This window comes from Dasypus novemcinctus, chromosome 15 (assembly GCF_030445035.2).
Source record: "Dasypus novemcinctus isolate mDasNov1 chromosome 15, mDasNov1.1.hap2, whole genome shotgun sequence".
In the NCBI taxonomy this organism is placed as follows: Eukaryota; Metazoa; Chordata; class Mammalia; order Cingulata; family Dasypodidae; genus Dasypus; species Dasypus novemcinctus.
Window position 1 is genome coordinate 99013228 of NC_080687.1, and position 15332 is coordinate 99028559.

General features: G+C 35.6%; 1 protein-coding gene across 7 annotated transcripts in view; it reads left to right on the forward strand.

Annotated features, from left to right (window-relative positions):
• FNDC3A (fibronectin type III domain containing 3A) overlaps positions 1-15332 on the forward strand; it is a 216516-nt gene that overhangs the window by 191423 nt on the left and 9761 nt on the right. For all 7 annotated transcript variants that reach the window (XM_058276709.2, XM_058276710.2, XM_058276713.2 and 4 more), the window contains 9 exons: positions 5364-5502; positions 6262-6330; positions 7220-7338; positions 9344-9449; positions 9535-9710; positions 11644-11757; positions 12515-12664; positions 12754-13037; positions 13138-13350. In XM_058276709.2, the coding sequence (XP_058132692.1) occupies positions 5364-5502; positions 6262-6330; positions 7220-7338; positions 9344-9449; positions 9535-9710; positions 11644-11757; positions 12515-12664; positions 12754-13037; positions 13138-13350 (1370 nt within the window). The remainder of the gene's footprint in view (positions 1-5363; positions 5503-6261; positions 6331-7219; positions 7339-9343; positions 9450-9534; positions 9711-11643; positions 11758-12514; positions 12665-12753; positions 13038-13137; positions 13351-15332) is intronic.

Sequence of the window (15332 nt, forward strand, 5' to 3'; positions counted from 1 at the left end):
ACTGAGTCAGAAATTCTTGGGATGGAGCTCATCAGTTTCTCTTTTAGCAGACCCTCCAGGTGATTGTGATGCTTGCCGAGTTTGAGAGCCACTGATCTAGAGAAGAAAAAAGAATAACAGGAAATAGAAAATGATGATTGTATAAAAGTGCTGGGAACTCAGACACTTATTTTGAATCTGTCTTGTGATGGGGACCAGTTGAGGGGGATTTGAATCATTAATCCCATTGCTATGTCTCAGTCTTCCATTTCTAGCTTGACATTTTTCCTTCAAACAAACATAAAAATAAAATCTTAAAACTCTAAAGAAATCTTAGAACACTAAGCAAAACCAATAAAATACTAAAATATTAAAAAATAATGAAGTAATGACTACATAGCATATTATTGTTTGTAAATAAATAAGCACATGATTAACACAAACTAAAATTCTAATATGACCAAGTTTTTCAAATGCCAGAGTCCCAAGTTCTAAGAACAACCTAAGACACTCAAAACTCCCAACAAAACTGAAACAGTGAAAAAGAGGACAAAAAATTATAAAGCATAATTCTTAAAATCAGTTAAAATTGAGAGAGGGAAGCAGATGTAGTTCAAGTGATTGAGCTCCTGCCTACCGCATGGGAGGTCCCAAGTTCGGTTCCCTGTGCCTCCTGGAGAAGATGAGCAGACAGTGAGCTGGCGTGATGGGCTGGCAAAGTGAGCTGACACAAGATGAGGCAACAGGGAGACACAGGAAACACAAGGAGATGACAAAGCAGGGAGCAGAGGTGGCTCAAGCGATTGAGTGCCACTTTCCCACATGGGAGGACGGGGGGAGGGGGATAAAAAGAATTGAGAGGGATAAACAAGCAATTCTAATTCCCATCAAAGAGTTCATTGGATGCTAGGTTAGATCCTTGTATTCAAATTTTATAAAAGGTTTCAGTGGAAAATAAAAAGATTTCAGTGGCCAGTCCCTATAACTCTGGACCACAAAAAGCAGATGTCTTGCTTCCTGACATTCTGAGTTGTGCAAGAAGCAAAGCTTCTAAAAGTCAAGATATGAGCACTTTGAAGGGAGTGGATGTGGCTCAAGCAGTTGAACGCCTGCTTCCCACGTGGGGGTCCCGGGTTTAGTCCTTGATACCTCCTAAAAACAAACAAGCAAACACGAAAAAACCAATTCAGGGGAGCTGATGTGATTGAGCACCAGCTTCTCACATATGAGATCGGGGCTTCAATCCCCGGCCCTGTTACCTAAAAAAAAAAAAAAAGATAGTACTTTGAGCTTTTTTTTTTTTTTCAGATTGTTCCTCATTTTTAAGGCCTTTTCATAGATGGAAAACATCAGAATAGTTAGTATCTGGGGCTGTCAACTTCTATTATGTTCTCTCTTTGTAATTCATTTATCCATCAGCATCTTTGACTGTACATAGTCATCTTCCCTTCCTGCCTCTCATCTTGTCTAGTGTCATTTTTTTATCTGTCTTCTTTCTCCTCTGCCCTAAATCTAAGTGTACCCAAATTCAGTCCCTTAGTCCCTTGGATAATATCATGTCTACCTTAACTGTCACTTAAGAATACTTAAATCTCCAAAACTCTTCTGTTCTGTTCACTCTCTTCACTCAGCTTCCAATCTGTTGTATTCTTTTTTTTTTTTTTCTTCTTAAAATTTTTACTCACAAACACTTCCCATCTCCTTACCCTCCATTTCTCCTGGTAACCTCTAATCTTTCTAGCTTTGCAGATTTGCTATTTCTAGACATCTTTTAAAAGTGAAATAATGCAATTTTCATCCTTATGTGCCTTGTTTATTTCACTGAGCATAATGTTTTCAAGGTTCCATGTTGCAGCGTGTCATATCTTCATCCTTTCCTAGGGCCAAATAATACTTCATTTTATGTGTGCGTACCACATTTTGTTTAGCCATTCTATCTGTTGATGGGCACTTGTGTTGTTTCTGCCCTTTGGCTATCATGAATAATGCATTGGTGTACGAGTATCTCTTTGAGACCCTGTGTGTTCACTCTCTTTAGTTATATATCTAGAATTACAATTGCCAAGTCATACTGTAATTCTGTATTTAACTTTTTGAAGAACCGCCATATTGCTTTCCACAGTGGCTGGTACCATTTTATATTTCTACCACCAACCCACTAAGAGTTCCAGTTTCTCCACATCCTAACACTTAACTTCTATTTTTTTAATAGTAGCCATCCTTGTGGGTGTGAAATGGCATTTCATTGTGTTTTTGGTTTACATTTTCCTAATGGCTAATGATGTTGAGCATCTGTTCATTTGTTTATTGGCCAGTTGTATATTTTATTTCAAGAAGTGTCTATTCAAATCCTGTGCCCATTTTTTTTTTTTTTGGATTGTTTGTTTTTTTGCTGTTATATTGTAAAAATTCTTTATATATTCTGGATTTTAAGCCCTTATCTGGCTTATGGTTTGTAACTCTCCCATTCTGTAGGTTGTCCTTTCATTTTGATAATTCCCTTAAAGACACAAAAGTTTTTTATTTGATGAAATCAAATGTATCATTTCTTATGTTGCTTATGCATTTGGTGTCATATCTAAGAATCCTTTGCCAAATCCCAAGTCATAAAGATTTCTCCTTATGTTGTCTTCTAAGAGTTTTATAGTTTTAGTTCTTAAGTTTAGGGCCTTGATCCATTTTGACTTGATTTTTGTATATGTTGTGAGGTGTAGGGGTATAATTTTATTCTCCCTCTTACAATAGGATATCCAATTTTCCCAACAGCATTTGATGAAGAGACTATTCCTTACCCACTGTGTGTACTTAGCACCCTTGTCAAAAATCAGTTTTCTACAGATGAGTGTGTCTATTTCTGGACTTTGAACTCTCTTCCATTGAACTCTTTGTCTAAATGTATGCTGGTACCACACTGCTTTGATTACTGTAACTTTGTAGTACATTTTGAAGTGTGAGTCCTCCAACCTTGTTCTTCTTTTTGACGATTATTTTGGCTATTCAGGGACCCTTGCTGTTTCATATTTGAGGATCAGTTTCTCCATTTCTGCAAAAAGTGCTGATGGAATTTTGATCGGGAATATGATGAATTTCTTTATATTGCTCTGGGTAATGTTGGCATATTACCAGTGTTAAATCTTCCAGTCCACAAACATGGGATATCTTGCTATTTATTTGGGTCTTCTTTAATTTCTTACAGCAGTGTTTTTAGTTTTCATTATACAAGTCTTTTGTATCCTTGGTTAAATTTATTCCTAGATATTTTACTTTTTTAGATTGCTCTTATAAGAGGAATTTTCATAATTTCCTCTTCATATTGTTCATTGCTAGTAGATAGGAGCACAATTGATTCTTGTGTCTTGATCTTGTACCCAGCCCTTTTGCTGGACTCATTAGCTCTAGTAGTTTTCTTGTGGATTTCTTTGAATTTCTTATATATAAGATCACATTGTCTGAAAATCGAGATAGTTTTACTTCTTCCTTTCCAATTGGGATACCTTTTATTTAAAGTCCCTTCTAGTTGTAAGGTTTAAGCAGACACTGTCCACCGTGTTGAGAAGTGATTTGAACCCCTTTGTTGTGTAATTTGTAAATAGCAAAGTGAAAAAACATCCTGAAAATCCATCTGAACATGTGGAAGGAATGAAGAAATCTGAGTAAAATCAAACAATTCAACTTAATTTTATAGTGTTCTGATGGCTGGATGAGGTATTTGGAGCAGTAGATAACTCAGATCCATGTCTATATCATGTTGTTCATGTAGTGCCAGAGCAGACCCCATCTATGAGCCATTCATTCAGCCAGTAATTAACCAAGGGTCTACTCTGTGCCAAGGATTGTTCTAAACACTGAAATAAAGCAGTGATCAAAACAACTAATATTCTAGGGGAGAAAATAGTAAATAAGTAAGCAAACAATTATCAGATATTAATACATCCTAGACAGGTTATTAAAGTAGGTGAGGTGATAGAGCCTGACTGCGAGTCAAGTAAGTCTTCTTTGAAATGAAATTTAAGCAGATCTGAATAACAGGAAGGAAGTAGCCATGTCAGCATTCCAGGCAGGGGACATTAACTGCTAGTGCAAAGACCCCGCAGTCAGGTAGTCAGAGTGAAATGATATAGGCTTTGTAGGCCACGATCAGGAAAGGAGACTGTATCCTGACAGTGTTCTGTCCGAACCCTGGAGTGTCCTGAGCAGAGAAGTGTACAGGTTCCTCTGGCTGCTATGTGGAAAGGTGATGGGTTTCTGGGTAGGAATGGCAGCTGGAAAACTAGTTAGTGCATTGCTGTCACACAAGAGAAGGGATTGGGACACTTTGACTTAGGTGGTGGTAGTACAGAACAGAGAAGTGACGGTAGACTTGACAGAATTTACTAGTTGATTTGAGGTGGAGGTTTAGAGAAAGAAGAATCAAGGTGTCTCCCAGATATTTGCCTTAAGCATCTAGGTAGACGGTAGTTCTTTTTACTGAGGGGGAAGACCAAGAGAGAGGTGGATTTTGGAGAAGAGAAGATCATGGTTTGATATTGTACTTGAGCTTTAAATTCAGTAGAGGAGATCGAGTTTAAAAATGTAGATAAAATGGCATATAATAACACCTAGATATGAATAGTATTTGTCTTCTGCAGCTGCGTAACAAATTGCCCCAAAACTCAGTGGCTTAAAATGATGAGCGTTTATTATCTCACGGTTTCTGCAGGCCAGGAATTCAGGACCAGCTTAGCTGGATGATTCTGTTGCAGGGTCTCTGTGAGATTGTAATCAAGATGTAGACTGGGCTTAACTGGCACTGGAGCAGCTGCTTCCAAGCTCGCGCACATGCTTGTTGCCAGGAGCCCTCAATTCCCCGCTGACTGTTGACTGGAATCCTCACTTATTTATGACATGGGCTTCTCCATAGGGAAGTTACACACCATTATTTCTGCCCATTTTGGTCACTGAAAATGAGTCATTAAGTACAACTCACACTCAGGGAAGGAAATTAAGCTTTACCTTTTAAAGAAAGAAGATTCACAGAATTAGAGGATATAACTTTTAAATCCCCAAAGAATATTAAAAGCATAGGTAGAACAAGCCCAAAAATCTGTCAAGAACCATCAGATTATAGCTTTCTCCTGTGATGACTCTCTTGTTTGGTGTCAAAACATTAGATTTACACTTTTATTCCCAGGACTGACTCTAATGAGGGAATATTCCTGAATACCCTCCTTATAGTCTGAGTCTTTATTGGAAACAAGTCATTCTCAAATAAATAAGCCTTCATAATCAAGAAACCTATCATTGTTTCATCTGATTGAGCCTGTTTATCATCACTTCATTCATTAAACCTATACCCATGTTAGGTATCAGTCATATTATTTAATGTCTTTATATTCTCATCACAGGTTATTGCTTACAACTCAGAAGGTAAAAGTAATCCAAGTGAAGTCGTAGAATTTACTACATGCCCTGATAAACCAGGAGTACCTGTAAAGCCTTCAGTTAAAGGAAAGATACATTCACACAGTTTTAAAATTACTTGGGGTAAGATATTATGCATATTGATACATTATTTTGTTTGTGTTTTATTAATTTCAATATGAAGATAATTCTAAGATATTTGAGTAAATTTGTTGGTTAGCTTAGACTAGTCCAGAAAGAAATATGAGAGTCATTCATTGTTCGGGGATCTATTTGTGAAAAACTGTCTACTCATACATACTGAGTAGTTCAGATTGGACAGGAGAAACTTGAGATGCACAACAGAATTATGAGCAGTAGCAGCACTGTATGAAATGAAAAAGTGCTGAATTTTTAGTCATCTAGGCTTACCTTGGCTTTCATGAGAAATGAGAATCATTCATTTAAAACAAACATTAATTGAGCGCCTGCTTATGACTAGATACTGGAAAAACAAAGATCAGATGAACTTGGTCCTTTCCTGAAGATTCAGACCAATGAAAGTACTTCAGTGATATTTATAAAATAGCCCAAAATTTTAAATAACTTTAAAAAGTGAGGGGTTGACTTTAGAAATTGATACTAGCTATACAATAGAATATTCTGCAGCCATTAAAATTTGTTTATAGAGAGCCATATTTATAAAATGGAAAAAAATATGGTAAATTATGTAAAAAACAGGTGACATAACAGCAGAGTAATGAAATGCTGACGCTAATAATAAGGCATTACAGATAATACTGTTTTTTTTTAAAAACTCCTACATTCTATATTCTATTAGGATTCCTGTTATTTAAAAATTGTAAGTATTTTACCTAATACCATTTTTGCTTATTCGGATAGACCCACCAAAAGACAATGGAGGGGCAGCCATCAATAAATACGTAGTGGAGATGGCAGAAGGTTCTAATGGTAAGAATAACTTTAAAGGGGTTTTGATTGATAAATTTATACCAGTCAGTCTGTCCCAGCTCTTCAGGATTTATAGTTTATCTTTTTTTCTCTCCTCTTGGTTTTCATTTGCTATAGTAAAAGGATGTTTTCTTCACTTTGAGCTGTCCTTTATTTCCTCCTTTGTGTACTAGTTAGGATTTTGCCTATTATGACCCACTTGAAATTATGATCTCCAGAAATACACTGAATCAAATGTAACTGCTATACACCTATATTATACCTTTACATTTTTCTTATTTTTCTCATTTGTTTACATTATGCTTAGTGTCAGTATACCTAGACTAAACTAAGATACTGTTAAATCTTCTGAAGTTCGTTTATTCAGTTAAATTTATACTAGATGCATCAGAGAAAAATTATCTTCTGAAATTTAATTCAAATTATACTAGTTTTGATAATAAATTTTATGCCCAGTGAACTTTATTCTTGAATCACACATTGAGCAGTCTTTTTTCCTAAGAAATTATCTATTTCCTACAAAAAAATAAGGATGCTTTTAAATTGTCTAAATTTCCTATTGGTGCTTTCATGCTTTGTGTTAAAATGTTATTACTGGACCAGTAAACACATTTAAAATGCTTAATTAAAAGCAAATTATCAATCTAAGCCAAAGTCTATACAGAGTTACAGAGATATTTCACTTCAACAGAGCCATGTAGATTTGTCTAGGAAGCTGCACATGAAAAGAAAATTAAATCATTTCCAGGAAACTCAAAACAAGCTTAGATCGTTTCTGACAAATTACATTAACACTTATTTAGGGAAGCTAGGATACCTGCCGCGTCCATGATACCAAAACGTTAAACATTACCTTGTAACTGATTGCACATAATTCTTCGCCTTACAGGGAACAAATGGGATATGATATACAGTGGAGCTACTAGGGAACATCTTTGTGATCGATTGAATCCAGGCTGCTTCTATCGTTTACGAGTTTACTGCATCAGTGATGGGGGACAGAGTGCGGTAATACTGATACGTAGTTGTTGTTTTTTAAGTTTGACCTAATGGGATGTGATCAATCACCAGGTGCCACCTCAGAGTTGAAATGTATTCACAAATGTGTAACATTAATATCTATATCCTGGGTGGTTAATTTTATATGACCAGGCTATTTCAGCATGGTACTTAAGCTCATAGTAAGATTCAGTGAATATCTACTGTCTGCTTGTTCGCTACGGAAAAACAAATATAAGAAAACATTGGAGAAAGTTCTATTAAGATAAATTTAAGAATAATAATAATCATATCTAGCAGAAATAGAAATAAAATAATTATAGACTGATTCACTGCTCCACAATGCATGAATGTGTCAGGACAAACATAAAATGTCATTTTACTATTTAAAAACATACTTTTTGAATAACATTTAAAATAAAGAAGGAAAAAAAAAAAAAATAGATATCTATACTCTAACTGGAAGACAATGGAAGTGTTCCACAGGATCTTGCCATGATGGATATGAGATGTTAAATTTCACCAAAAATGTATAAAAGTGTATAGGCTAAAATGTGTAAACCATAATGTAACTGAGATTTTAGAAAATTGTACAGTCTAAAATGTAAACCATAATGTAAACCAAATGGAACCATGTTTGGTAGCTATGTACATCAGCTGCAGCAAATATAACATGCACATGTAAAAAGATTATTCTGGGAAAGGGGGAAAAGGATTTGATGTTGGATATATGGGAGTCCTTTATATTGTATATGTGACTTTACTGTGATCTAAAACTTTTTTTAATTCAAAAATTAAAATTTTAAAGTAAAAACAAAACAGATTCTAATGTTCAGAACAGTTGGCCATTATTTCATTATTAGGAGCCCAATAACCAAAATAGCCTTTAAAATGTGTCATTATTATATAGGAGACATTTGCAGTGTTCTAGAGATGGGTGATTTTAATGTGATTTTTTTTTTTTATTAATTTAACCAAGAATGAATTCTTGGTGCAGTCATAATTTTTTATTTTTCAAACGAATTGTATTTTTTGAAAATATATTGTGAAATTTAGCATTAGTCCTGCCCAGTTGATTTGTGATCCAATTAATAAGAAAATCTCTCTGGATTAAAAAAAAAAAAAATAGGCAATTCCCATCCCCTCAACTCCAGCCTTCCGCAAAACAAATGCTATGATTCTAATATAGCATTGTACCATCTTATATCAGATAACCTTCTGAATAAGTCAGTGACTGAGTATCTTGATTGTGTCTAAAAGGGATGCTTACTGTAAACATTACTGTATTATAGGCAAGGACCTGGCACTAAATTTGCAAAAGAATTTTTAAGGTAGTATCATTTAAAAAAAAAAAAAAGTTTTTTAAAAGCAATACCAAATATTTGGAAAAGCTCACCTGATTTTGAAATTATTTTTAGGTAGTAAGAAACACTTTTACTTAAATTTGTATTTAAGTTAAGAATTCAGTGTATAGTGAAGGAGTCAAAGTGGTCTAAACCTCCTGAAAACAAGGTGGACAGCATTTACTGAATGTCAAAACACCCTCCTTATGAAAGAAGCGATTTGTGCGTGGATCCATTTGAACAGAATCAAAACTCGTGTCCATCAGTTGTTGGTTTGGGTTTTTGTTTTGTTTTTTGTTTTGAGGTGCCGGGGCCTGAGGATTGAACCTGGGACCTCTTATGTAGGAAGCCTGTGCTTAACCACTGAGCCACATCAGCCTCACCTCAAGTTGTTTTTAATTACGGGAAGAAGCAAAGGAAAGGGTGCTTTCCCCCGCCCCCCAGTAAATTGCTTTCGTGTGTAGTAGTTGCATAGTGTGTCTTTATTTTCTTTCTCTTTATAAAAATATGAGCTTTAATGGTTTAATTAGGTTTTGATTTTATTCTTTTTTTTTTTTTTTTTTTTTTTGGCTTTTCAGTTGACAGTCAAGTATTGGTGCAGTCTTTGTTTTTCCCTTTAACAAAAGGAATCTGACTTTTTGCTTTGGGGAATTTTTGTTTTGTTTTTGCAGGTATCTGAATCTTTACTTGTGCAGACTCCAGCTGTGCCTCCTGGCCCATGCCTCCCTCCCAGGCTACAGGGTAGACCCAAAGCAAAAGAAATACAGCTACGATGGGGTAAGTCCAATTTGGTAATAAATTATGATTATCTTTGTACTAAACATACTCATCTTGTTAAATTGCATAAATCTTTCCACCTTAGGACCACCTCAGATTGATGGTGGATCACCCATTTCCTGTTATGGTGTGGAAATGTTTCCTGTAGAAAAAGATGAACCCAGAGAAGTTTACCAGGGCTCTGAAGTAGAATGTACAGTGAGCAACCTTCTTCCTGGAAAGACATACAGTTTCAGACTGCGTGCAGCTAACAAAATGGGGGTAAGAAGAGCTTGCTAATTGAGTTAAAATCACAGTGCTGTTTCATTTGAACTTATTATTGCACCCATTGTTTGGCCATTTTGCTTCCAACATGTGACTCTAAGTCTTAGAATTTATAAAAAGCCCACATTGATAAATAAGAGGTCAATAATTTAATTATCGTGGAATCCCAGTATTTCAAACCCTGGTTACAACTTGTGACATTTTGGACTTAAGGTGGGCTGAAGTTTGCCTAGGCTGTGCTAATATATGGTTTACTTAGCAAATTTAAGAGTAGAAACAACATCATAAGTTGAAATACTTGCAGTACTTGAGTCATTTCTGGCTGATTTCACACAGCATTTTCTTTCAGCTGGCAGCAACTAATCATGATTCATTTTTTGTCTAAGGAAGAAAAACTTAACTGTTGCTTAAGCATTTCTGTTTTCATAGAGTTTTTAAATACATACATATTCATATATACATATATAATCTGTGTATCTGTACAGCTCCATAAAGTGGACAAAATAGTGCTATCTCCATTTTACAGGTAAGAAAACTGGGCCTCAGAAGAGTTAAATATCTTGCCCACAATTACACAAACTAATAAGTGACAGAGATAAGCCACACATCTAGTTTTATCAGACTTGCAGAGCCAAAACTCTTTCCATTCCTTGGGACACCTCTCATCTCTCTGCATTAAAGCCATTTCCCACAAAGCGGATATGGCTCAAGTGATAGGGCTTCCTCCTACCGTATGGGACTACCCAGGTTCAATCCCTGGGTCCTTCTGGTGAAAAAGAAGAGAAAGCTTACCTGCTTGGTGAGCCAGTGTCCGCACAAGTGAGTCACACAGCAAGGTGATGATGCAACAAAAGAGCGTCGAAGGGGAGAGTGAAGGTGGAGCACAGCAGAGACTAGGACCTGAGGTGGCGCAGCTGACAGGGAACCTCTCTTCACATCAGAGGTCCCCAGGATCAGAAACCAGTGAATCCTAGAGGAGAGAAAATGGAAAGAGAAGACCAAAAAGAGAAATAGATACAGAAGATCACACACTGAATGGATACACATAGCAAGAATAGTAGGGCAGGGGGAGGAGAAGGGGGAAATAATCTTTTTTTAAAAAAAGCCATTTCCCTAAGGATCAGGCAATAATCTCTCACCCAATTGAATAATACTGTTTATTTAAACTATTCTATAATTAAAATTTTACAGAATTTACTGACAAGTCTCTTCCCTCCCTGTTACTTCAGACCCATACTACATTTCCTGTGCTATTTCCCACCTGAGTTCTCTGCTCATATCTGTGTATTTTTAAATTTCTTATTTCAGTCAAATTCATTTGTTTACTCACCTTACCAAACTCATTCCTTTTTGCCTGGCATCATATCTTCTCAGCCCCACAAGACTTCAGGACCTTGGGATGGCATCCTTAATACTAGTATCCTTGATCTGTATTGTCAGGTTTGCGGTCATTTTGTCATAACAGCCTTACGTTAATATTTGCTTTCTGTATTTCCAGAGAATATACATTTTAGACCCTTCTAAAGCTATTCTAATTTCTAAAATATAATTTATGCCCACCTTTTCCTGTACTTTTAATTGGTGTCCATTTCTTTGCTTCACACATAATTTCTTCTGACTTAAAGTGTCTCTCTAATTCCCTGACACCTTGACCTTCTTACCAAAACAGGTCCCTGAAGGAATAAGCAGCAAGAGAAATAAAGTACAGGAACTTAACAATACAGAAACTTAAAAATTTTCCCATATCTTTACTTCCATGATCAATAAATCTTTGCTTTCTGTGACTGCTTATAAAATTGTATTAGGACTAGTGAATCTTGGAAGACAGGATAATGCACTTAATTATTAATGAATTTTCACATATGTAATGCTGTGCAGTCAGTAGGCATTTCAACGTGAAAATAAGTACTGGTTATATTTGTTTTTCTAGTTTGGACCATTTTCAGAAAAATGTGATATTACCACAGCCCCTGGGCCACCAGATCAATGTAAACCCCCTCAGGTGACATGCAGATCTGCCACTTGTACACAAGTGAACTGGGAGGTATTGTAATTTTCATTAACTTGTGTTCATTTTCTTACACAAATATTTTATATAAAAATATGTAGAAATACATATTCTTTTATGTAAAAGAATAAAGCAACTGTTCGTTTATTTTTGCCTCTGAAGTTATGCAAAGATTAAGTCCTAGTTAAATTCACATGGTAAAAAGTTAATTTTTTTTCTTCCTCAAGCATTTAAGTAAGGTATATTTCACATTACAAGTATTTAGACTCTTGTTCATAATATGCTTTGTATTGTATGAAAGGCTTTTGTCTCCCAACACTGAGATATTTCACCCACTGTTGAGCTTAATGTTCAGAACTAGCATTCTTTAGGAATTAGTACACTGCTTTTCTCTTACATTAATTATCTCCAGTGTATTGTGTATAGTTATAATCAGTAATGAAATTAAATTTTCAGTGTCTTTTGAAATTTAACAAAGAAAATGCTCTTGTATGGTTTAACATATATTAATAGGATTACTTTGAAATATGTTTACCTTAAGATATTCTTTCTAAAGTGATACTTATAGTCATATTCCTACTTCTAATTCAAAACAAAGTTATATTTTTTACCTATCTTAAATTCATGAAGTCTCAGTGAGTAAAAAATGTAGACTTGAACAGTTTTAATTGCGCTTAATTAAATGTTTTAAAGAAATTCAAAAGCAGTCCAGTTTTTGGTGTGCTCAGAGAACTACTTTTGCCCAAAAGTTATTTAATCAGTATCAAGACTTTGTCCTTTTTTTAATTTAAAGGTCCCGTTGAGTAATGGAACTGATGTCACTGAGTATCGATTGGAGTGGGGAGGTGTTGAAGGAAGTATGCAGATATGTTACTGTGGTCCTGGTCTCAGTTATGAATTAAAAGGACTTTCTCCAGCAACTACCTATTACTGCAGGGTCCAGGTACAGGCATTCAGCACCTTGTCGCTGGTTCGCTGGTGAGTGTTGTGTGTGCTCAGCATTCTCATGGCCCTGTCTTTGTGAACTCACAGGCCCTGAGTGCTGTCGGCGCAGGTCCGTTCAGTGAAGTGGTGGCCTGTGTGACTCCACCCTCAGCTCCTGCCGTTGTGACGTGTCTTCAAGAAATAAGTGTTGACGATGTAGAAAGCCCATATTATTCACCTTCTACTTGCCTTGCCATCAGCTGGGAGAAGCCTTGTGATCATGGGTCTGAAATCCTTGCCTACAGCATAGACTTTGGAGATAAACAGCCCCTGACAGTAGGAAAGGTTACAAGCTATATTGTAAACAACTTGCAACCAGATACAACATACAGGTACATTCTAAAAACTAGATGTTAATTCTTCCTAGGTTAGAGACGTTTTAAATAAAATAATCCTAATTCTCTTTTTTTTTTTTTTTACTGTGGCACTTAGAATAAGAATTCAAGCCTTGAATAGCCTTGGAGCTGGTCCTTTCAGCCACACGATAAAATTAAAAACTAAGCCCCTCCCTCCTGATCCACCTCGTCTGGAATGTGTTGCCTTTAACCACCAGAACCTTAAGCTGAAATGGGGAGAGGGAACCCCAAAGACATTGTCAACAGACTCTATTCAGTACCACCTTCAGATGGAAGACAAGAACGGCAGGTAGGTTTTTTACAATTGCTTCTCTATGTAGTTTCTTAGGTCTCAAGTATGTAAAGGTTTATAAACTGTAAAAGTAAAGTATGTTTTTAAAAACAGTTAAAATTACCATAAGAAACAGCTTTTGAGTGTGCATTTTCAAAACATCAGAAGACATGGAGGTTTTCTGTTTATAACTTGTGAGTGGAATGCCAGGAAAAGAAAATTAAGTGAGCGATTTTTGGCTGTCTCATTCACACTCTTTCTACTAGTGGAAAAAAGCTTAATATTGGCTACAATGGCTCTTGAGTGTTTATTTCCACAGTAGGTGCTCCCCGAGGGCGGGAACCAGGTCCCAGCCTCCACCCTCTCTGTCTCGGCCTGCCTGGCCAAGGGGGAGCAGTTCAGGTCTTCACTATCAGACTGGCCATAGGTTCTGAGTCCCTATCCCATCCCTGTTACTCTCCCTCTCTTGTAGGTTGTATTTGTGCTGCCAGCTTTTTCATTCTCAGTATTCACATCCTGAGATTTTCTGCATGCCATGCCAGATACTGCCCCACTAAATCACACTAACTCGGGGTTGTTTATAAACACAGCCATGTGCCTTCCATAGCTGTTAAGCTTTTAGTATTTTTTAAGAATTTTGAGCTTTACTTTTCTGCTTCTCACCAATTTATTAAACAATTTGCCTGTCTGATAGATACAGAATACTTGTAACAGTTGGTTTTTTGCATTAGGCCTGTTTCTCTGCCAAGTATTCAATAATGGAATACTCAATGGTACTTTTACATAAATACTCTCTATCAAAAATATTTACACATTTAAAATAACATACAGAAGTATTTTGTATACTGTTACACCAGTAATAGATATATTTATAATATATATAACTATTGCTGTGTGAATTCTTTAAATTCTTTTCATCCCCTACCTAACATTTATAACTGAGGAAGTGCAAGAGGGCTTACTGGAGACAGTTCTCATTAATGCTTGGTTAAAAGACTGGAGTAAAGATTCTATTAAATATAGGCTTTATTATAGTCTATATTATAGTACTTGAGGCTCAGTGACTATTCAGCTAGCACATGGAGAATTGAAGAGTATGAATATGGCTCATGACCTTTGGCTATGGAAAACAAAAGACCATTTTATGATATTGCACATGTAATATATTTAATATCTTTGTTTACTTTCCTTCCCTTTGATTTTTTCACAAATGTTTACACTTTTTTTTTTCCTGTTTACACTTACTGATGGGCTGGTGTCAGAATGCTGTTCCCTGACCACAGTTTTTACCATTGTTCAGTTTCAAAAATGGTTTTACCACTGTTTTTTTCCTACCATTAAAAAATACATAATTTCAGGAATTAAAAAGACAAGGCTTATCCAGTTACTGCTTGTTGGAAACAGTGTTACTTTCAATTCATTAAAAATTTTTGCATTTTTAACCTGACTACAGTTTTCAGACTGTTAAAACTATATGAGCACTCATTCATTCCTCAGTTTCCAATTTTTTTTTAAAAACAGCCCATCAGAAATATTGGGTAAAATTCAAATATAGATACTGTATCAGGAGAATGCATATGACATTATACTTCATCTCAAACAGTTCAAGTTGGATAATTTATTGGAAATTATATTTTCTCTCATATTATTATATGTAAATCTCTACAGAACATCACAAAGTTATCTAAAAATTATGCCTGGAAACTGAGGATTATCTTCTTTCCAGATAAAGGCAAGGGAGATTAAAATAGAAACTTAAGCTCGGTGCTTAGACCTCATCCTATCGTTGACAAACTGCATTCATGTTTCTTAAGTTAAAAGTAATTTAAAATGAAAATTAAGTATGATATTCTGAGTTTCTTTAAAAACATGTATAGTAAAACAGCAACTGGAAACCATATAGAGGAAATAAAGTAGAAGTCTGAGAAGAAACAGTTACAGTGATTGGACATGAAATATAGCAACAAATTTTGAAGAAACCATGTCAAATTTGAAAATTT